This window comes from Scleropages formosus, chromosome 21 (genome assembly GCF_900964775.1).
Source record: "Scleropages formosus chromosome 21, fSclFor1.1, whole genome shotgun sequence".
NCBI lineage: Eukaryota > Metazoa > Chordata > Actinopteri > Osteoglossiformes > Osteoglossidae > Scleropages > Scleropages formosus.
In genome coordinates, this window is record NC_041826.1 from 17,292,879 (window position 1) to 17,314,764 (window position 21,886).

General features: G+C 51.8%; 1 protein-coding gene across 3 annotated transcripts in view; it reads left to right on the plus strand.

Moving 5' to 3' along the window:
• Positions 1–20,767, plus strand: part of kcnd2 (potassium voltage-gated channel, Shal-related subfamily, member 2) — a 115,253-nt gene extending 94,486 nt beyond the window's left edge. For 2 of the 3 annotated variants that reach the window (XM_029247165.1, XM_029247164.1), the window contains 5 exons: positions 10,707–10,869; positions 12,501–12,599; positions 13,815–13,910; positions 17,135–17,376; positions 18,190–20,767. In XM_029247165.1, the coding sequence (XP_029102998.1) occupies positions 10,707–10,869; positions 12,501–12,599; positions 13,815–13,910; positions 17,135–17,376; positions 18,190–18,367 (778 nt within the window). In that variant the 3' untranslated portion in view covers positions 18,368–20,767. The remainder of the gene's footprint in view (positions 1–10,706; positions 10,870–12,500; positions 12,600–13,814; positions 13,911–17,134; positions 17,377–18,189) is intronic. The other variant, XM_029247166.1, reaches the window with a different exon arrangement.
• The last annotated feature ends 1,119 nt before the right edge of the window (positions 20,768–21,886 follow it).

Sequence of the window (21,886 nt, forward strand, 5' to 3'; positions counted from 1 at the left end):
GCGTGGTGAAGCTGATTCTCTGAAGGCACCTTCCCAAGAGTGACGCCACCTTATCGTTCGTGTCGGCGATGCGTTGGAGCGTAACGTCGTCGGGGGTCTTGTGATCAGGGCTTCGACCTCAACGGGGCAACCCGGGACACCAGAGGAAGCACGGTGGTCAAGCATACAGTTTAGTCACCTGTTGGTTCAAGTCCCAGCAGTGGCTCTGCCCTACTACCCTTTAATAAGGCAATTAAACTAAATTGCTGCAGTGAAATATACAGCTTTATAAATCAGAACTATGATTTGGGTGGCATGGTGGTGCAGTGGCCAGCGCTGCCGCCTAACGGCTCCTGTGCCGTCGGGCGGAGTTGGAATCCAGCTCAGTCTGTGTCGTGTCTGCGTGTGTCTCCTCCAGGTGCTCCCGTTTCCTCTCACAGTCCAAAGACACGCAGTTCAGGTGAACTGGTAACTCAAAACTTCCTGTAATAGTGAGTAAATGTGCGTGCGGCTACCCTGCGATGGACTGGCATCCCATCCAGGGTTTACTTCTCGTTGCCCAGCGTCCGGTGGTTCCGGGATAGGCTCTGGATGGCCGTGACTTTGACGAAGGGTTGACGTCAGTGAGTAACTGTGATTTTCTTTACGTAAGCGTCACATTAATATCATTATTATTGGTGTTGTTGTTGTTTATATCATCATCGGTAGCCACTTTCAGGGTCCTAGTGGCCCACAGCCCGCCGCGCCATCAATTGTCATTGTTGTTTGATGCTGTTACTGCCACGAAGTGTCGCACCCGCAATCTTTGAGACGGACGAGTCCGCTCCAACCTTGACCGCCTTCTGAAATGACGTTTCGGACCAGGTGCGAAGTCCTCGCTCCGGACCCACCGGAAGTGAGAGCGTAACCGTGTATTTCCTGACTGCGCAGCCACTGTGACCTCCGTCTTATAATCGTTCTCCTTTGTGTCGCCCAGCTAATAATGTTTTCCCCAGATTAAAATCTATCCATCCAGCCTCTTGACTTTCTCCATCTCAGCACTGGAGATATGAGATAATGAGAGATAAGGGGAAAAACCTAGAGCAGAATGTCACTCGGCCGCATTGCGCTCCTTATCAGCCGTGTGATATTTTTCAATTTCTTCATTAATAGAAATATCCGTTATCTGCGCGTTATTGAAGAGCGGCGCAAATTTCCCGTGCCGCCGGTCCAAAGCAGCGAGAGCTTCTTAAGGATAAACCAAAGTAGTGCAAACTTTGCCGAGCGATAAATAAAACCGGGCGTCTTCCGCGAGTTGCGGGCTTCCGGCGCGGGATCCGGGGTATTAACATCTCCTCGCTCGGAGCCCCGAGATAGTGTCCCCCGGGGGGATCATCAAGCTTGTGGTTTGTCTTGGGCTCGTTCATAAATTACGCGCTAAGTGGACGGACCTGTCACGGCGGCGCCGTTTTGCTCCGTGTGACGACAGCCTTTCCGAGGCGGTCCTCGATCGTGGGGAGACGGGACTCTTCCCGAGGGCACGCGGCGAGCGGCCGAGGGGGTCCGGAGAAGCTCGGGGTTGCGTCCAGCGGTTTGCGCCACTGTGCCGCACGATCTTTCTGCGGCTTCATTTGTGTTGCAGTAGCAAATAAGAACATTTGTTATATGATTTTTCACTCTGCGGTATTTAGGATTGTTGTTTTTGGTGCAGGAACCCATGACGTACGGCGAGCTACTGGTTCACGTCGGATCCCGGAATGAACCGCGCACACCATCGTGCTGCTTATCCCTATCTCTCTCTCATGTGGGAAACTCATTATTGCCCCAGGGTGAATGACAAACCCGTGTGAACTGGACCGGGGCCCATTTTGCTCCATTCCGCTGGGCCCCGGGGCCACGTGCGTGCAACAGCAATGCTCTAAAGTCACTTGGTGAGATCAGAATCATCAATTTTAAAGAAAATTCCGTGCCCGAAGACCTGCAGATCATGCAGATCAATGCAAAAATGACAGCGGACTAACTGATAGAATAAAGCTGGTGCTGGCGTTAGAAATTAATGGATTTTACATGAGTCCGGGCTTTGATGTCCTTACCTTGAAGCCCGCAAACATCTGACGTCTGCGAAAGGACACGTTCCGGCGATGCCAGGCGCTCGCGTCCCACCGCCTTCGTCCGCTTGAGCGTGTACCAAGAGCGTCAGCGTGACAGCAGCTGTCGTTGAGTTTCACAGGAGTGGCTTTCAAGCCAGATCCAATGCGGCGGAGCTTTAAACTGGCAGGGTCGTCGGCAGCAAAGTCACCTTCCGCCGGCCGGGCTCCACCTGGGTAACGAGCCTTCTGCTCCAACTCCCGGCCCCGCGAATTCCCCACCCCGAACCTTTCATCTTCCGGACTACACAGGCAGGACATGACACCTCGGTCCTGCCTCCCGCCCACCGGCAACCCGTCGGCCTTTTGATCCGTACAAAGAGCGGGGTGCGACAGGCCTGGACTCTAACCGCAACAGCCTGGCGCAGCACTGCGGTCCCAGCATACCTGTGGTGTTGCGCTCTGTCTTACAGCTTATAGGAGACCTCCACCTTCCTTAAGGCAAAGTGTACTTGCTAACCCATAATCAGCGATGGCACTCCTCGCATTGATGTTTCCAGCGTTTGAATATATAAAGAAATAATATCTTCTGCAGGACTATATAGTTCTGACTGATGTTAAGGGGCAGCTGAGTAACGTAATGCGTTAAGTGACTTAGCCGTTCTGCGCTTTTACCTCCACTCGTTCCATTCAACACAAAAATGTCTTTAATAGATTTCTTTAACGACATCACGATATGCTTTTTGCATATATTGTTGTTGTCAGCAGCTCGAAATTTGGCCGGAGCCAAGCAAAAATTATGGGTCTAACCGCGAGTGTTGGGCCGCTTCATTTATGAAATTTTAAATACGCCATGCAGAGGTATGTTAATGCGCTTCTATTTCGAGACGTACACCTGTCACAGTCATTTAGCAACTTTAATATGCCTGCAGATCCTTATTAATCTCCCCCTGAGGCAACAGTTTGCTCAGGTCCTCCACGTATTGGCCGTAATCACCAGGCTGCCGTAATGGATGTAATCAATCTCTGGCTCGCCTCATCACAGAAGATGCGGGACAAAGGGAGCAATTTTAATGCGACTCCACTCAACACCGGTATTTGAAGCAGGAAAAACTCAATTTTGTTATTATTACCGCAGTTGTAATAATTGCTGCAGCGCTCATTTTCCCCTTTGCACAAATTGCGAGCTGGAGTTCAGCCTGGGAACAAAACGAAAAGGCAGCTATTTGTGCTTATACCTTATCCTCATTAGGCTAATTACTTGTTTTTAAGCAACTGAGGGCAAAGTACCATAAAAGAGTGGAGTTTAAAAAAAATTTTAAAAAAAAAAAATCCGGAGGGGAAACTACCACAATGTGTTGCGGCACATCGCTTGAGCTGGAGGAAGCGATTCTTCGGTGCCTAAAGGTGTTTCAGGCGGAAAGTCGACAGCGGGAGAGTTGACTGTTAGAAGGTGTAAGATGGTCTGGACCTGCGTTGGGTTTGCTTTCTTTTCGTTGTGATGGATTCTGTTTTTGGAAGCAAGGATGAGACGGAAGGAAACTCTGCCGAGAACTTCTTTTTTATGGTACCTCAGAACACGAAAAATGTCCACATGAAGGATGACTTGAACAAATTCGGATTAAAAACCTGCCCCTGGTCCGGCTCCGTAAATCGTGAACGCGCGCACGCGGAAGTTCTCCGTTCGTTCAAAGGCCGCGACGGGAGTCCCGATGGGATCCCGAGCCCTTCTTGCGATGGTCCAACCGCGCAGTCGGCGGACGGCCGGCGGAGTCGGGCCGAGAGCTACGCTTTGCCCACCCCCCGTCGGTTCACATGATAATGCCCTTGCATTTCACCGAGAAGGCAAACTGCTATGATTCCCACTGTAAATTACGGGCTCTAGTTGGCCATAAAGTGGAGCCCATTTTGGCCCTCCAGGGCTGTAATTGCTCACTAATGGGTGACAGGCCCCTAATGCAGGAGCTAACTCACCAGGCTCTCGAATTCATATTGCAATTTGTTTCATACCAGGAACTGTAAATTCCCTGTCAAGGCCTAGCTTCCAGGTATAAATCAGTGAAGGAGGGGCGGAGGCAGAATGTATTTCTTTAATTAGTCACCTCGATGCGTAGCGAGCGTCCCAACGGAAATGTAGGGGAGGTACCGACTTTATTCCGCAGCCAGTAATGTACCTGGATTTATTTCTGCAACTTACTTGTTAGAGGCAGCGCCGGTCAACACTGGCGGACGTGAGAGGAGACTGATCGTTCTGTATAGATCACTGTAGCCTGCAGTAGGACCGCTTGATTGTATTAATTGACGAAATTTTGCGTTGGAACATTGCCCGGGATGATTCTCCTCGTGCCGTCTCCCTCGTTACGGGAGAGGCGTAGGAGCCGCCCGTCGACGGCAAGTATTCGGGGACGGCCGAAGACCGACAAGCAGAAATGCTAATCTCCCTAACGAGGCACTTTAATACCTCGTAACGTGCATGAATTCATTGTGCGTGCCAAGTGACGAATTGTCACGATGCTAAGTTGAGCGTTCTTGACCTCGGTTGAATTACTTTCATCGCGTCTCGAGCGAGAAAGAGCGAATTTTTCTTCTTTGTAAATTTAAGGCCTCTCCGTCGACATCCACCAAGTATATTTATTCCGCTGTGACGAAAACGCTAATATCGCTTTGTTTTGCCTCTCTTCATCTGAACATACTGTTAGCAAAGTCCGGTGTCAAGTTCTTTTCAGCTGTGAGCCGTGCGTTTGCGAAGGGCTTCCCGCTGCTGGATTAACACAAGGCAAGAGAGCCCGCTGCGGAGAAGTTACATAAAATCAGAGATGAAATCCTGTTAAGATCAAATTTACATTTACATTTATTCGTTTAACAAACGCTTCCCTTCTGAGTGCTGTACACCCTAGTATTTAACAAAAAAAAGCGCATTTCACAACAAAGAGCTCTAGATCGGGAATAAATACGAAGCTTCGCGGCACACTGAAGGTTGGCTGCTGGCTAGTTTCAGACTCTAGTAGTATGAGTGTTAAAAGGTTGCCATGCTTTGTCTTTGGCCCAAAGTTAGCGTCGAAGCAGACATACGAGTGTAGCCTTCATTTTTCAAAGGGATGTCTGAAAAGGGACAGGAAAGGAACTTTTCATCAAAAGCGAATCAAACGAGAGGAGCTTCATTCTAGATATGACTCGGGAAATTAAGCTCTAATTGAAAAAGACGTGGACAAGACGTACCTTGATTTTTCCGCAGTAGATCGTTCATTTTTAACTGCCAGCTTTGGGAGGGGATCCTTTTCGCTAGTGTCTTTTGCTCTGTCGTACAGGTATTGCTTTTCAAGCGATGGGGCGGAGGAGTTAGCGAGTTCCCATCGTACCGTTGTCTTAAATGCTTCATTGATTGGTTCACACTCTTTGAGGTCGATAACAGAATGGTCACTATTTGTTTTCCTGTCTTCCTGTTGCAGGAACGGTGTCTGTACCCTTTGGGTCTTTTTAACTCTTAATAACAAGGGACTACGTTATATTATTGTAGCTTTCCTTTCTCATCAACCGATACGCAAAAAAGCTCTGAGATGTTTATGTGAGGCTGCAGTGACAGATTCCATGGCTGGGTTAGGTCCGGTAAACGAGGTGCGACCCAAGGCGTGCCGCTTTTTGGGCCCCTGCCGTGTGCATTTCCCTTGTCTTTCAGAACCAAACCGTCCCTCCCTTTTCCAGCTCTGCTCTCTGCCTCCTTTCTCAACTTCTGCTAGACGTTGCGGTCTAGGCTCTCCGCGGCACGGTTTGCTTCGCCAGTGTTGTGGGCTTCAAGGTCTTTGCCATGGCCACCTCGCGAGGACCTGCACGTTGTGAATGAGCCAAGTCTGCTCTGCTGGACTCCCCTCTCAAACAGGACGCCCTCACCTTTTGGCAATTGTCTTATCCCCTGGTCCACTGAGCTGTGGCAGGACGAGGAGGGCTCCCACACACCCCCTTTTATAAGTATTCATGAATATCAATGTTTCCCTGAGAAGCTAAATTGTAAAGGTGTAAGAAAGACATTTTTATGTGCCCCGCATGCTTAAATTGAACTGTAAAAAGAAAATAATGATTGTTGAAGTTGCATTAATAATTGCCTTTCAGTGTTATAAGATAGCGGTATTTTTTAATTAATGCTACAGCCCTAATGACAAATAGTTCAAATAAAGAGCCTCTGCAGCAATACTAAGGAACTGCGCGACACTGGTATGACAGGCATCACAAAGACTAGGGAGTAAAAATAACATAATTAAGTGTACACTAGGAGTGTGTGCGTCGGGGCTTTATGAGTTTAGAAAGCATGCCAGAAATAATCACACTAATTTAATGTAGCTGTCGCATCGAGAAACCGTTGGAAGACGTTTACTGCACCGGGTCTGTGCCAGGCTTTTCTTAGAATCGCAGAATTGATCCGTCAGCCGACTGATTGACAGGATGCTTCACGCTCGTTCTCCTAGGGAGGCTTAATGAGAGAACGGCGTCGGTACGCAGCTTGCGTCCTCCCCGTGAGAATTAGCACCGCTGCGTGCTGCACTCGTGGATTTCGACCACGGTTCTAACGGATCGGCCGGAATGTTGCTGTAACCGCGCAGCGTGTAACGGACCGCGCTCGGGAGGGGAGGTAATACACCCCGGACAGGACGCCAGTCCATTGCAAGGCACTCCAAGCGGGACTCGAACCCCAGACCCACTGGAGAGCAAGTCCCGGCCAAACCCGCTGCGCTACCGCGCCCCCTTAAATGAATACATTTAAATGTAAACATCTCATGCTGCTCAGCTGTCCCGAGGCAAGTGAAATCCATCAGGTCTTCATAAATGCAACGAATTGCATCTAAAGTCAAAGTTGGGGTGTTAAGTGGTTCTCCTCGTAAAGTCCGAATCTCGTAACCCGAACGGGATATCTCCATGTGTCGCTATATTTCTTTAACGTGTGCCATATGAGCAGCGGTGTTAAATGGTCATAAAGTGAAAAATGGTGCCATCATTACTAGGATGGAGTGTAAGTTCGCGGTAATTCTATGCGCCTGTAGCTGGTCAGCGAAGTGGATTCCGCGGAGCTTGTTTTCGCCGGCGGAGATATGTACTGAGGAACGGCGGTGACCCGTTTTGTAGCTCAAGGGTTAGGGTTGTTCCCTCCGCTTCTTTCTCCTTCGCAAGAATCAAGGGGTGCCGCTCTGCCCCGCGCACGTTCATTTCGAGGAGAATCACAAAGTGCGTGGAGACAGTCTTTGATCCGTCTGCAGATGACATTTCTTGGAACCCTCTCCCCCACATCCCTTGGTTCCTTCGTACTGCCAGCCCAAACATCTAACGCCCGTAGGTGGTGTGGCTTTGATAGAACATAACTAGCACTGAGAAGCTTGCTAGTTCGAAGCTGGGGGGGACCTTTCTGTCATACTCTTGAGGGAGATGCTTAACCCTCATTGACTATGTCATCATCCAGCTGTTGGTCTTTCAAGAGCTCCTCCACATCCAGTCGTACCCACAACCATTGCGGTGAAGCCTAACCAAGAGTTGTTCTCCCTCTCTTCACTGTTTCCCTGTCACTCTTTTCTATCTTTAGATGTCATTATAGTTTTAATCCACCTCCTCCTCCTCCTTCCTTGGTGCACAAGCTTCAGCAAGTCTTTTTTTTTCCTGGATTTTTGTGCCATCGCACACTAAACTGATGCTTTTCTCCAAACTGATTGCAGTGATTTATCAGTTCGTGCGGCTGGGTCATTTTTACTGGAGCGATTCAGGGTAAGGACCTTGCTCAGTGGTACTACAGTAGGAGGTGGGATTCAAACTCAGATTCTTTGAATGTAAGGCAGCTACTCTCACCACTACGCCACCTGCTGTCTGCACAGGTTGCCTTTTTAGAACTGGTATGTAACAGGCAGTGATACGACCGGGAGGTGTCCTGCAATGGTGCACCCCGAGTTACCCACAGGGCCCTGAGTTTACCCCAGCACGCGGTCCTCCGATGGTGGGAGCAACCCCAGCCGAGCCACACGAGCAGCAGTCGCGTGGGTGCGCCCGTTTGTCAGCGCAAGTGCATTCATCAAAAGTCAACAACTGGTAGCGAACGGCCACCCAGACGCCGGCGTCCCGTTCACCTTCCCTCAGCTGCTATTAAATAATCCACTCGCCTCATCCGCGTCCCAGTTATCTGAGCAAATAGCTTTTGTTCGCCAAAGCACTTGTCCCTCGCTCCGCTAAAGCGAAAACCCATTCTGAGGCCGCCTGCAGAAATAATGGAAAATTGCATAGGTTCTTGGGTTAATTAGGAGGCTGTCATCGTTAATAGCACATGACAGAGAGCAGTGTAAAATTACAAACAGGAAAGCAAATTAGAGTGTCGCTGAAAGGCATCTCTGCCTCCCAACATTTAAAAGAGGGTGGGGGCGTGAGCAATTTTCGCTGAAGGTCAAATCGTTTTCTTGGGCTGGAAGACTTATGGCGGGGGGGGGTGAAGCATAGCATGATTGGGCAGGGGGATCTCGCTCTGGGCACGCCAACCAAAGGGTGCCTTGCACCCACAGCCCCTGTCGGTGAACTCCCGGTGGCCACAGGTACCATGGTACCATCGGGTCGACCGCAGTGCCGACGAGGAGAAGCAGGCAGCCGTGATACCGAGACTCGATTTCGGAGTCGCTCGTTCACGGCATGACCTATATATCAGCCTCCAGTGGCTCTGCAACATCATTAATTAGAGGACCTTAATTGGAAAACCTAATTCTATCATATCTTTAATTACTTTCAGGTCTTTACAGTCGGGCTCGGCTATGTGCCTGTGAAGTTAAATTACCGTAAATTAACGTGAATTCCTGATATATGCTGTCTTCGTGAAACTCTGTGCTGAACCTAGACCGCTGTTGCTCGAGAGCGTACATGACAGCGCGGCGTGGTCTTACGTGAGCGAAGTCCCTCGTTTTTTCTGCCGGTAAGTTTGCGTCATCCGTCTCATCAAACGCCCACCCGTGCGGTCGAGGGTCAGAGTGAGGACAGGTCACGTAGGGCCTCTCGGGGCTCAGCCGCCTCTCCCGCGACGGACCGAGCTCTTGAGAGCTGTCGGCGTCCCGGCATCTCCTGGCGCGCCTTTGTCAAACTGTTGCAGATCCATTTAGCCGACACCATCGATACAGCTGGGTGATTGTACTGGAGCAATTTTAGGGTAAGTACCTTGCTCAAGGGTACTACAGCTGGAGGTTGGATTTAAACTCGCGACCTTTGGGTCCAAGGCCGGCAGCTCTAACAGCTGCCCTTCCCCATCTTGCTCTTCCGCTTCTCTGCCGGACTTTACTGTGGTTGCTTTCGGAGTTTTGAGGACCTCAGGAGAAGGGAGGTAGGTTGGGAAGTGACGACAGCTGGTTCTGGAATAATGCCGCTCGCCTCTTAGCGTCGCTGATGACATCACGCCAAAGCCCTCGTGTCGGAACGCCAAAGTGAGACCTTGATACGTCCGTGAAAACGGCTCCCATGGTGGGAGGTGGTTGAGGAGGAAGTGGCGGGATTTAGACCCGTGTACCTGGAATTGAGGGAGGCCTCGATCCGCGAGCCTCGCCACCTCCGCCTACCAGAGCTGTAAAAAAAAATGTGCCCTGCCGGGGCTTGGCGCAGCGCGGATCGGGGCCTCCCTCAATTCCAGGAAGAGCTGCATTGTGGGAGTCTGCGTAGGACCTCCGTGTTTCCGTCTCCTCTTTTCTGCTCCGGAAAGTTCCGCCATCTAAAACAGTTTCGTGTCCCTTTCGCGGAGTGTTTACATCACAGGGGATGACGGGAAACTTTCAGAGCATAAAAGAATAAACTTCGGCAGTATATACCTAATTATGGATGAGTGTTTTTTAAAAAGGGAATAAGGGCATAGATAATGAAAGAGGCCAGGAAGCAATTTGCTTGTACAATAGATGTGAGAATGTGTGTGTTGTACCAATTTCAGTGTACTGTTTGAGCTTTCGTCTGAGTGCTTTCATTTCCATGTAAAATAAATGTGCGCCCGCATATATATATTATTGTATGCTCAGGATGATACATGAAACGAGTGACAAGGACAATCACTGTGGCTCCCTGGCGCCCCCCAGTGATTAATCACAATGCTGCATTTTCCATCTTCGGAAGAAACATTTACATTTATTAATTTAGCAGACGTTTTTCTCCAAAGCGACTTCCAATGAACTCTATGTAGTGTTATCAGGCCGCACCTTATTCACCAAGGTGACTTACACTGCTAGACACACTGGGTCACTCATCCATGCATCAGTGCAACACACACTCTCTCTCTTACACACTATGAGGGAACCTGAACAGCATGTCTTTGGAGTGTGGGAGGAAACCAGAGCACCCAGAAGAAACCCACACAGACATGGGGAGAACATGCGAACTCCACACAGACTGAGTGGGGATCAAACCCACGTCTTCTCACACCACCCACATGCTGCGAGACAGCAGCGCTACTCACTGTACCACCGTACCACCCCAAGACCTACACACTCTTGTCCTCATGCTGCGTCTGCATTGTTTTACTTTGGGAGAAATCTCACCTGAATAAACCAAACCTTGGCTGTAATAAAGCAGCTGTCAAGATGAGATAATGCCATTCTGGGATTTCTTTCCACATTTTCTTGCTATCATCGCCTACCCAATTCTCTAACGCCCCCACCCACCTCTGTTCTGCAGATATGGCGACATGGTCCCCAAGACTATCGTGGGGAAGATTTTCGGCTCCATCTGCTCCCTGAGCGGGGTGCTGGTCATCGCCCTGCCTGTCCCGGTCATTGTGTCCAACTTCAGCCGCATCTACCACCAGAGCCAACGCGCTGAGAAACGCCGGGCCCAGAAGGTACCCCCCCATTTCTCCCGGTGGCAGAACCAGCAGGATGATGCTGAAGTCAAAGCGTTCGCGCAACGGGCCCGTAACAAAGCTTGAGATAACTGTGCGCATAGCTCGGCTGTCATGTGGTTCTCCACACAGCTTTGGGAGGCAAGGCGGCAGGAACGCCGCTAGACCCCGAAAAACAGCAGAGGTGGACACGAGCAAACCTGCTGCGTGCAGCATAAAGCAGCGGACTGTCACCGTGATTTAACGCACAGACGGTCCCTGAGGTCCGTCGCTTAGCGTGCGAAAGGCAGGGCCGACACAGAATATTTGCGTGTGTACGTGCACATTTTTGTCTGTATACTGTGTGCGTTTGACTGCGTGTATGTCAGTGTTTTACTGCGGTATGTAAAGTGTCCACACAGCACTTCTCTCCAGGGACGTGTTGCAACGCGATACACAGAGCTACTGTCCACCCCCTCCATTCTTAAAGTCCAGGGGAATTATTGCTGAGATATGTCTAAGTGGAAGTATGTGTCGGAATGTGCCGGAATGGACCAGATGACCAGCTTCTGGTTTCCGATTTGGGGGAGAGGGCACGGGTCGCCGGCAGGGATGGCAGCTTTCCTCTTCCATCCCCCCCCCTTCCCGAAGAATTTGTTTGTGAAGCGACACAATATCACGTGATAAGTGAGGGCGAGATCCCAGCTCTTAATTTAGAACACGTAGTCCCGCTACACGCAGGAGGTCCCCGGAGACATCAGCGGCTTCCTCCGCTCCCGAGCTTCCGAGGCAGAAAGTAGAAAACCGGTATGCAGAGTGTTCCCAAAAACAATAATCTGTTTTTCCAGTTGTCCGGCAGCAGTCTCCAAAGAAACGGCGGTACTTTGAGGCAAGGTGAGGCTACAGGGACGGAGAGGGGGATGCGAAGGGAAATGCAGAACCCCTGGCGGGACCGGGACATTTCACCGCGGTACCATTAAGGAAGATTAGTTTTTATTGATTACTCATGGGGGGGTGCGGTGGCGCAGTGGGTTGGACCACAGTCCTGCTCTCCAGTGGGTCTGGGGTTCGAGTCCCGCTTGGGGTGCCTTGCGACGGACTGGCGTCCCGTCCTGGGTGTGTCCCCTCCCCCTCCGGCCTTACGCCCTGTGTTGCCGGGTAGGCTCCGGTTCCCCGCGACCCCGTATGGGACAAGCGGTTCTGAAAATGTGTGTGATTACTCATGACTGATTGTGTGTGTCTGTGCTACTGTGTAACTAAATGATCGGCGGAGCTCTTTGTAGAACTTGGATCTTTAACTTTAAAATGTGTCAAAACGACAATTTTGCCCATCAACTCCTGCCACCGACGGAAAGAGGCTCGCCTCCGCTGCGGCGCACGCGGTTTGACGTAAATGTACGTTAACAAGCCGCGGCGTGCCCGCCATTGTAACCCATTAACTAGTGCTGTGCCCGTTCCTTTGAGCCGAGGGTCCGGCTCCCTAGACGCTCGCTACCGCTCCGGCGGCCCGCGCGGGATGCGGACCGGTAGCGCGTTTCCACTCAGCTCGGGGTCACCCGCGCTCACGCCCCGCCCACGCCCCGCCATCGCTGTCGGGGAGCGGCGCCGAGAGCGGCGTAGCGAGCTAAACGGACGTGTGTTTGTTCAAACAGAAAACCAGGCTTGCTAGAATTCGCGCGGCGAAGAGAGGCGGCGCTAGCGCCTATTTGCAGTACAAACGCAATGGGCTCCCGAGCGACGCACCGGACGAGGTAACCGGGCCGAGGCGGCCCGACGGGGCCCGCCCCGTGCCGACGCTTCCCTGATGTCTTTCTCTAACTGCTTCACTCCGCCGCCGGCACAGCATTGACTTCACTCTCACACCACCCACAGTGAATGACTGCACTGGCCTCTAGGGGGCGGAGGCGTGCGCATTGTCAAGAGCGACTCATGTTTCTTTCTCCCCCTGTCAAAGCGCCGCATGCAGCTTGGGTTGGGGGGAGAGGTGGGGCTAGGCAGGAGGCGGGGCACCAAAAGGCCACGCCTGTCTCCCGTCCAGCGGAAAGTTTCCCCCGCAACTGTCCATCTCCGCTTTTTGTTTTCGGTGTTTCCTTTCTTCTTCTTCACGCATTTTGACATGCATTTTCGAACAACCCAAACCATCAGATGATACTGCTGCGGTATGGCCTGTGTTCTTCCCGCTCTTTTCCTCATGGCATCATACGAAAGCATCGTGGGTTTCATCACATGGAGGAATGAGATTGTCTGAGCTGCATGACGGTGTACGGGAAGGGCGGGAGGGGAGCGAGTCGACCGAGGGCAGGAAATTACTGCTCGAGCGATATCGGCTGGACGCATGTCGAGCAGAAACTCCACCTGTGGGCTGCATCGTGGCGCTGCGGTTCTGTGCATGACGTCCGATTCGTAAACATCCAGCTGATGTCGTTCGCGCGGTCATTTACTGAATTGCATCCTTTGGGTTGATGGATCTCGAAAAGAAGGATTTTCATGGCTGAAGGAAGGCTGTGTGATAAGGCTTCCCTTCCTCCTTTTACCCACGCGCGCTTGCTCGTTGCGTGAATCCCAACAGCACCAATTGATCCTTCAGAGTTACGATTCAGAACCTCCTTCCTAGCTCTTAAGGGGCTCCTATTGGAGGGACGGCCTTGTCCACCTCACGAGAGCTGCGTTTGAGCCATGAGCAATCCGTCAGAACGGTGGCTGCGCTTTCGTTTTCTCCACGCGAGAAGATGAGACTCCGGTAGCGGCAGGAGGGAGCCGGGGAACGGCCACGGGAGCACAGCCGTCTCACAACGTTGCTCTAAGCTCGCACTAAACGTCACCACGCGCTTCGGTGCCCTCCGACTTGTTGTGAGAACGTCCCGTCATACCCTGGTCGCGCACCCTGCTCGCTCCTCCAACTCCGTCGGTGCCGTTCTCCCCACCGCCCCCATTAATACCCCCGCCGTGTCGTTCTGTGTCCGAAGGCGTCCAAGGAAGCGGGCCAGGCCCTGGTGTCCAAGGTTAACCCAACCTTCGAGTCCCAGCACCACCACCTGCTGCACTGCCTGGAGAGGACCACGGTAAGTGGCACTTAGTTTGTCAGCGATGCCTGCATATTTGATGTTCTCCAGGGCCCTGTGCGTCGGTGCCGACGTCTCCTCGGGGAGGGTGCTTGGGGAGCTCGCGACCGTGAGCGAAAATGTCCACTTGCGCGAACTGGTCGTTTAAAGACGCAACCCCTGTGTGGGAAAACTCGTCCGAGCGCACAAGGGTACTCTCGCTTGTGTTTATTGGCACAGCCACCGGTTCCCGTGTTCCTCTGACTTTGGACCTCGACATCCCCCCCCCCCCCCCCCCCCCCAGCATTTACAGGCCCTCAGACACTCTGTTATGTAGGCGCTGGGACGAGCAGCCGCACATTGGCAGCGTTCTGAAGGGCTTCCCGGAGTGAATTTAAACGAAGGGACCCCCACGAACCCTCCCACGCCGTGCCGTATTCATGAGTTGGCTACATGGGGGAACGGGGCCGGTAAATTTCCACCTCACGGAATGCAATCAGACTCGCCCTCCAATTTCCGCCAAGGAGCGAGCGCCCGTCGCCTCCGTGCCGTTATCATCCCGGCTGAGGTCTGCCGGCGGTCCGTCAATCAGCGTCTGTTTGATCGGCCCCTCGTCGCGCCCCGGTGCCGCAGCGAGATGATCGCGATGTCTCCCTCCGCCTTCCCGCGATGCCCTGCTGAGGACTGCACACGGATTCTCATTTAGCTGAGGCTACAAACCCAAGACCGCCGGTGGTGCGTGCAAGACGGTCTCCTTGGCGCGTCGTCCCGACGAGGTGACCGTCTGAATGCGCTGTTTCCCAGGGAATTGTGGGAAGAGGGAGGAGCAGCACCAGAGAAAGGACTGCAACTGCTGATAGAAGGTGATCCCCGAGACCACGGCACTGTTCGTTACCTTTCGTAGATATAGAATACGATGGAAATACCTGTCAGTTATCCGCTTTTTGTTGAAAAATGATGGGAAAGTGACTGACAAAATAACCACGGGTTATTGTTTGGAAAAATGGAATAATGAAAAGAAATAATAAGAGCTAAGCCCACAACTTCCAAAAATACATTTTGTTGCTAAATACGAAGAATGCCATGTAAATCGGCGAACAAGAACGCTGGAAAAAAGCAAAACTACCCATTCACCATCAGAAACCACTTGTTCTCTCGGGGAGCCGGAGCCTAACCCAACAACAGAGGGCATAAGGCCGGAGGGGACACACCCAGGACGGGACGCCAGTCCCTCGCAAGGCACCCCAAGCGGGACTCGAACCCCAGACCCACCGGAGAGCAGGACCCGGTCCAACCCATCGTGCCACCGCTCCCCACCGAAACTACTCATTGAACACCTTTATTCGAAAGATTTCAACACTCCTCTGCCACTTTACTTAGCGAGTCGATTTGACTCCATCGCAGGTTTGCCGAAAAGCTTCAGACAAAACAAATGACAAAGCAAAATATGTTCTCCGCTTGGGTGCTCTAGGACTTTGGAACAATGATGGGAGAGCACGCTTCAGGCTTACATTTACATTTATTCATTTAGCAGACGCTTCTCTCCAAAGCAACGTACATCTCGGAGAAAATACAATCTGTGTATTACATTAGGAGAAAGAGGCATAGATGCACATGTGTGATTCTTAAGTACAGTTAGTTTGTGTCCTTCGCCATATGCACCAGCGTTCGTCCCGCAAGTAGCTGCATAGCTGCACGCTTACCAAAAAGATGTTTTATTTTTGGCGGGAAAGCCTTCATCGGCGTACCCGTATGTTACCAAACAAACGCCGTACGTACACTTCGAGTCACCAAAATGGGAAATGAAGTCAGACTCGATGGACCTACAAATATCAGCGGTACGAGGACTGACAAAAATACGTATTTAAATGCTTAAATAGTTGTATTTACAAAACCCATCAAGTAGCGCTGCAATGGGTTCGGTTATAAGAAAACCATTTAACCGCTCTGTGTTCGGAAAGGAACTTACGTAGACGCGTGCTCTCCGCAAAACAAGCTTCTGCACGGCTCAGACTCGCTCGAGCCGAGATTAAAATTCGGGCTTTGATTTCAAGTCAGAATCTGTTGAATAATGACATTTTTCCCGGGGCAATTCTTGCACGTCAAGTCAAGTTTTTGGCCTTCGTGTATTCTGAGATTAATCTGCAGCGTAGACAGGCTATGATGATACTGTTGACTAAAATGAAGACTAAAATTAATGTTGGCAGCGTAACCGAAATGCGAGTGAAGACCGAAACTATAATGAAATCCAAACACGGTAACAAAAATCTGCGCCGCCGGATGGAGGATTGAGGGATCGAGGTGTCGGCGTCTTGGAGAAGAGAAGCGCCTCTCCTCCGTTCCCGGGCAGCGAGTGGCTCGAGCACATCTCCGCTCCCGCGTGCATCTGAGCGCCGACATCTCCCCGGAGGGGGGGGAGCGGACAGGAGTGCATTAACCGCTCGGACGCTTTCCAGTGGCCCGTGAAGTTGCTCGGGAAACGGACTGCCTCCACCAGCTTTTACCGTTTAAATGCTCAAAGAGCTTGATGGCACGTGGACAGGCGAAAGGAGAACCCGTGGAGTAGCCAGGGGAATGAGAAACGGAGGCAATGAATCACATTTTGAGACACTTTATATTCCCTCCTCAGTAAAAGGTTATGATGTCAGGGGAAGTCCCACTAAAACAAGGTTGTATTTTTTTTATATCTACTGTATATATATAATTTATATTTTTATATCTATATAGACATAATATGTACATAATATATAATATAGATATTATATTTATATAGATATAAAAATAGAAATATATAGAAAAACTACAACCTTGTTTTAGTGGGACTTCCCCTGACACTTTTTATATTTATTTCATATATACGTGTGTGTTCCTGTATTTCACCCTTGTTACAGTGTGCGTTATACTGATCCCCGGTGCGAGCAGGTAAAACACAGCTTTGCGCGTAAAACGCTCTTCCCTGCGTAAAATCCTCGGAGCCATTGTGCGGCGCGGGCAGCGGAGCGAAAATTAGAAGAAGGACGTGACTGTTGACGTCTCGGGTTGCAGTCGAACTTTAGTTAAAGTTTTTCTTACTTTTCTCGCTCTGAGATATTCCTAAAAGCGGTGTGTAACACGGGAGAATTCCTCTCCGGCAGGGCGGAAAATGAGGCGTCGCCGGGCCCGGACGTCCTTCCGCAGCACGTCCTCTCCCGCGCTGACGTCTCTGTGTGTCCCGACCCCCACCCCGCCGTTTCGTCTCCTCGCAGAACCACGAGTTCGTGGATGAACAGACGTACGAGACCAGCTGCATGGAGATGACGCTGGCCAACCAGACGCGGTCGCGCTCCTCCTCCGTCTCCTCCTCCCCGCACGGCCTTTCCTCCTGCTGCTCCCGCCGCAACAAGCGCAAGAGCTTCCACGTTCCCAACTCCACCACGGGCGGGGGACGCCACGGCAGCGTGCAGGAGCTCAGCACCATCCAGATCCAGGAGAGACCGCTATCTAACAGGTATGACTGAGGCCACCACCCCCCCAAGCGCACAGCCCCACGTTCTTACCCCATGTGCACGGTATTGTGCCGCAAGGCAACGTTCTCCGCGACGACGGCACGTTCGGCTTAGCCGCGTGTCGGGGCGAGTTCTCCCGTGCGGACAGATGCAGGCCGGTTTGGTGGCCTTGAGTCCCCCCCGTGCCGCAACCCTACAGGACCGAGCCGAGTCCATCGCCGGCAGATGCGTAAAGCGGTGGAAACTCTCGTCCGGAATCCCGTCTCCGCATTAGGTGTCCCTCGCGCTCGGACTGCTGTCCGTCCGAAAGCCGCTGCAGAGGTTCAGCGGGAAGTAAAGGGCGTTCGAGGGAAGGAAGGAGAATCCGCTTTTGCTTCGCGCGCGGCTCCCCGTGTGCGACCGTGCTAAACGACCTGAAAAAAACGGGAACGGTCCGCGGCGCCGTGAAAAGGAGGGAACGCGTCCCGTCGCAGAAGTGCCCCGCTGCACCGTTTCTCGTCGCGCTGCTCATTCCAGCACGTCGCCGGGCACGAGCGCGGAGAGGAAACGCAACGGAGGTCTTTCCCGACGTCTCTCTAACCGCTCCAGGGGCAGACGATCGCAGACGTCCAATTTCTTGACCCCGGCGAAAGCTACCGAGCCGATTCCCTCGGTCGCCTCTCTCGCTGTTCGGCCCTCGGTTGTCGCAACGGCAAACCGAGAGCGACGCAGCTTTCCTGGAAGGCCTGCGGTGCAAAAGCAGGAGCGGTGCGCGACTCTTGTGACTAACTCTTCTCTCTCGTCTCTGTCCGTCCCCGTCTCTTCCTCGTGGGCAGTCGGTCCAGCTTGAACGCCAAACTGGAGGAGACGGCGCAGCTGAACTGCGACCAGCCGTTCATCACGGCGGCCATCATCAGCATGCCCACCCCGCCCGTGACGACGCCCGAGGGCGACGAGTCCGCCGGCTCGCCCGACTACTCGCAAAGCAACATCGTTCGGGTGTCGGCGCTATAGACTGCTCTTCCTCGCCGCGGTCAGAAGGCCTGGAAAGCGACGGACGGGACGGAGGGAGCCCACCCCTACCTTCACCACACGCAACCCCACCCGTGAGCGCCACCTGCTGGACGGTGAGGGGGGGATTCCGGTTTACGGGAAAGTCTCGCTTTGGCGTGTCCTCCGGCATTAGGAAGCATCATGTGTAACGTTCCAGGCCAACCCCAACTCGTGCACAACACCGTACCACTGACAGCATGGCTCTCTCTTCGAGGGGGCAGTGCCATCTGGTGAGCACCGCTAGGCTTTCAGCGTTAATTCTTACACCCTTAGAGAAAAATTATTTTTGCAGCATTACGTGTCTTTAAATACGTCGTTTGACTTGGTCGGGGCCAGAGGGAAGGGTGGGGCAGCCGTTTTTTGTAACAGACAGCAGATTAATACGTGGAAGATATTGCGTAAGACATTTAGCGTACTTTTCGACAACGTGATGGGAGTTAACACACACAAAAAAAAAAAGCGTTTTGATACTACTAGGCGTTCGGTGTTTGTGTACGTGACACAAAGCTCCTCCGTGTGCATGTCCTGACAGCAGTGTGCGTTAGTCGGTCCGATGTTCCCAGCTTCCCCCAGCATGAGCAATAAGGATTCCGAAGTTGGCTTCATTATCTCTTAGCAGCAGACTCAACCTCACGGAAGTAGTCCCTGAACCACGGACCTTGGGTTCCGTTGGCCTTGTCGCTCTCCGCTAGGACGCGCGGCAGCCGAAATGGATCCCGCTTTACCGATGGGCCGACGCGGACGTCTCCGGCGCCGCTTCGTCACATTTCATGTCCGGGCTGTATCCGTTCTGTTATTTTTCTTTTAATTTTTGTCCTCTTTTCCCTCCGTAAGAGTCACCCCCGCGACGCCTGGTTCGAGTGCGTCCGTTTTCTTTTCGATTCTTTAAAACGCCGTAGCGCCGCCGCTTCGCTCCGAGATGAAACATCTCAAATGTTTCAACGCGACGAATTTGCGACGCTTTCTCGGTCCGTACCGTGTTTAATAAGCGCGCGTTCTGCGCGGCACTTTAAAAGCAGGACTCCAAAGGCTGTAGCGCCGGTGGAGGTGTTTCCGGTGGCCGGCAAATCACCGCATTAGCGATGTAACCGTAGACGAATCTTACTGTAAACTAATGAACATACGAACCTGTAAGGAGCTGGCCTTTGCCTCCTCCGGCGTCGGGATAGCTAAGAAATATCATGCAGCTGCGACGTGCCGGAAAACTACAGTAACGCGGAAAACCTTCAATGGATCCGAGCTTTCATTCCTTATTTCCTCAAGGAATTTCGAAAGATGTTTTAACGGAGCAGGCTTTGATGAAGGAAGGAGAGCTGTGGTTGGGGCTACAACAGCTTAAATTGCTGAAAGGCAAAGCTCGGTAACGACGAAGGTGCTTTTACTTCGTTAACCGAGAGGCCGCCGCACTTGCGACATCTCGGTTGAAACGACGTTAACGTTCTGAGCCGCTCGGGTCCGCGATCGGCCCGCTTTCGAAAGGCGCTTTCCCTCTTCGCTCATTTCCGGCGCGGAATTAAACGAGCGACGTCAACGCCGGGTTATTTCAGACGCGTCGATTGGAGAGAAGCCTGTAAAACCGTATTTATCGTTTGTCGGTGTCACGCATTCGTCGAAGCGATTCCTTCATTTCCTGCGGAAGTTACAGCGCTGACTGGCCAGCGATGGACTGCAGATGACGCACCCCATTGTGCTCCCTTGACTCTGCTGGATAACGTCAAGAAACATTCCCGCAGCTCCCTGGCTCACCTGAATTATGCAACAAAGGGTTTTTTTGTAAAGATTTCCTTTATATTAAGAGAAGACATATTTAAATAAGCTGATGGTTGTGTTTCGGTGATGAAATCCAATTTTTTTGTTTTTTTTTGTTTTTTTTTTAAAAGAATGTTGACTGTGTTTAGTGCCCACGTGCCGTAAGTTGTTCCGTGTAATAAATATCGATCTCGGTTAGTTGTTTCTACACATTTCAGTTGACGTTTGTAGTATCTCATTTTAGTTGGCGTTCCGACTCACAGCTTTTTACAGCTCGACGGTTTTAAAGGAGAGTCATTGGGTAAACTGGTGAATTGCATGCGGTCATCGAGGTACCGGGGTTTTTTTATCGTGACGGAGAGGAGGAGCCCGGTCTCTGTTTTCCGTCTATTAGCGGACAGTTTCAGAGACTTTGACAAGGTGTAGTTTGTGTTCATGAGCCTGTGTGAGTTAACTAAATTATGATAACAATGATTAGTTTCAATTTGTTACAGCTTGTGCTATGGACAAAATATGTAAGATATTGAAAAACTACAAGAAAAAAAAAATCAAATGCGTTGTTTGGTCCGGTGCAGTGTGTATGAATTAAATAAATCACTGTTCTATTAAAATACTTGGAAAAAAAATACGGCGCTGGTCTTGTCTTATTTTAGGCCCACTGATCCTTATTTGGGCCCAATGTGCCGATCAGGTAAACGCTGCGTTCAATACGTCCTTCCTCACGCAGGTGGCGAGGTGGTTCGGCCCTGGCGTCGAAACCCGAAGGTTGCTAGTTCGAACCACGTGAGGAAACCCGTCGCCGTGACTTACGGGGGGAGTCCCCGGAGTCTCCGGCTGTGCGGGCTGGCAAAGCTCTAAGTCACTTTGTATGAAAGCCTGGGCCAAGCGATAAAGTTCTAATATTATCTCTTATGTGTTGACGCTCACATTCTCCAAGAAGTAGAAGAAGAAGGTTGTTGCACCAAACAAAATGTCAGCATCTCCCAGTATTTCTCACTTCCTGCTCTCTGGTAGGTCTGGGGTTCAAGTCCTGCTTGGGGTGCCTCGTAATGGACGTGCGTCCCGTCCGGGGTGCGTCCCCCTCCCCTTCCGGCCTTCCGCCCTGTGTTGCCGGGTTGGGCTCCGGCTCCGGCTCCCCCTTATGGGACAAGCGGTTTCAGACGGTGTGGTGTGTGCGTGATGTCCACGGTCTTTATGGTAAATGTGTGGAACTGCCCGCCGCCCATTGCGTGTTTTGTAATCAGGATCCCAAACAGATGTACTCAACGCTGCACCTCGACCACACCCCCACATCCCGACACCCCCCGTCCCTCCGCCGTACTTCCTGAGCTGTTTTGGCCAGAAAGAGATAGGGCTTATAGGATCACATTTCCCCCATCTAAGCAGTACACGGGCAGAACCGTGACTCGGTGGACATGGAGCGTGTATCCTGTGTCCCTCGGCGCTGTGCGTCTATCCAGATTAGCGCACTTTTCATTTGAGCGCAGTAACCGGGAGGCACGCGGGGCTGTACGACCGCACGGATTTCCAGCAAGACCCGCGTGACGCAAGGGGTCCCGGGGTCGAACCGAAGCCGGACCTACAGCGGCTCACGGCGCCTATTTCTGGCGCAGCTATTTTTCACTCTGGGGTTAGCGGTTAATGGTTTTATTTCTGTTACTGGCTCATTTTACCGTTTTTCTGCTGTATGTGTGAGAGAGAGCTGCGCTCAGTTAAACACTAACCCTGCCA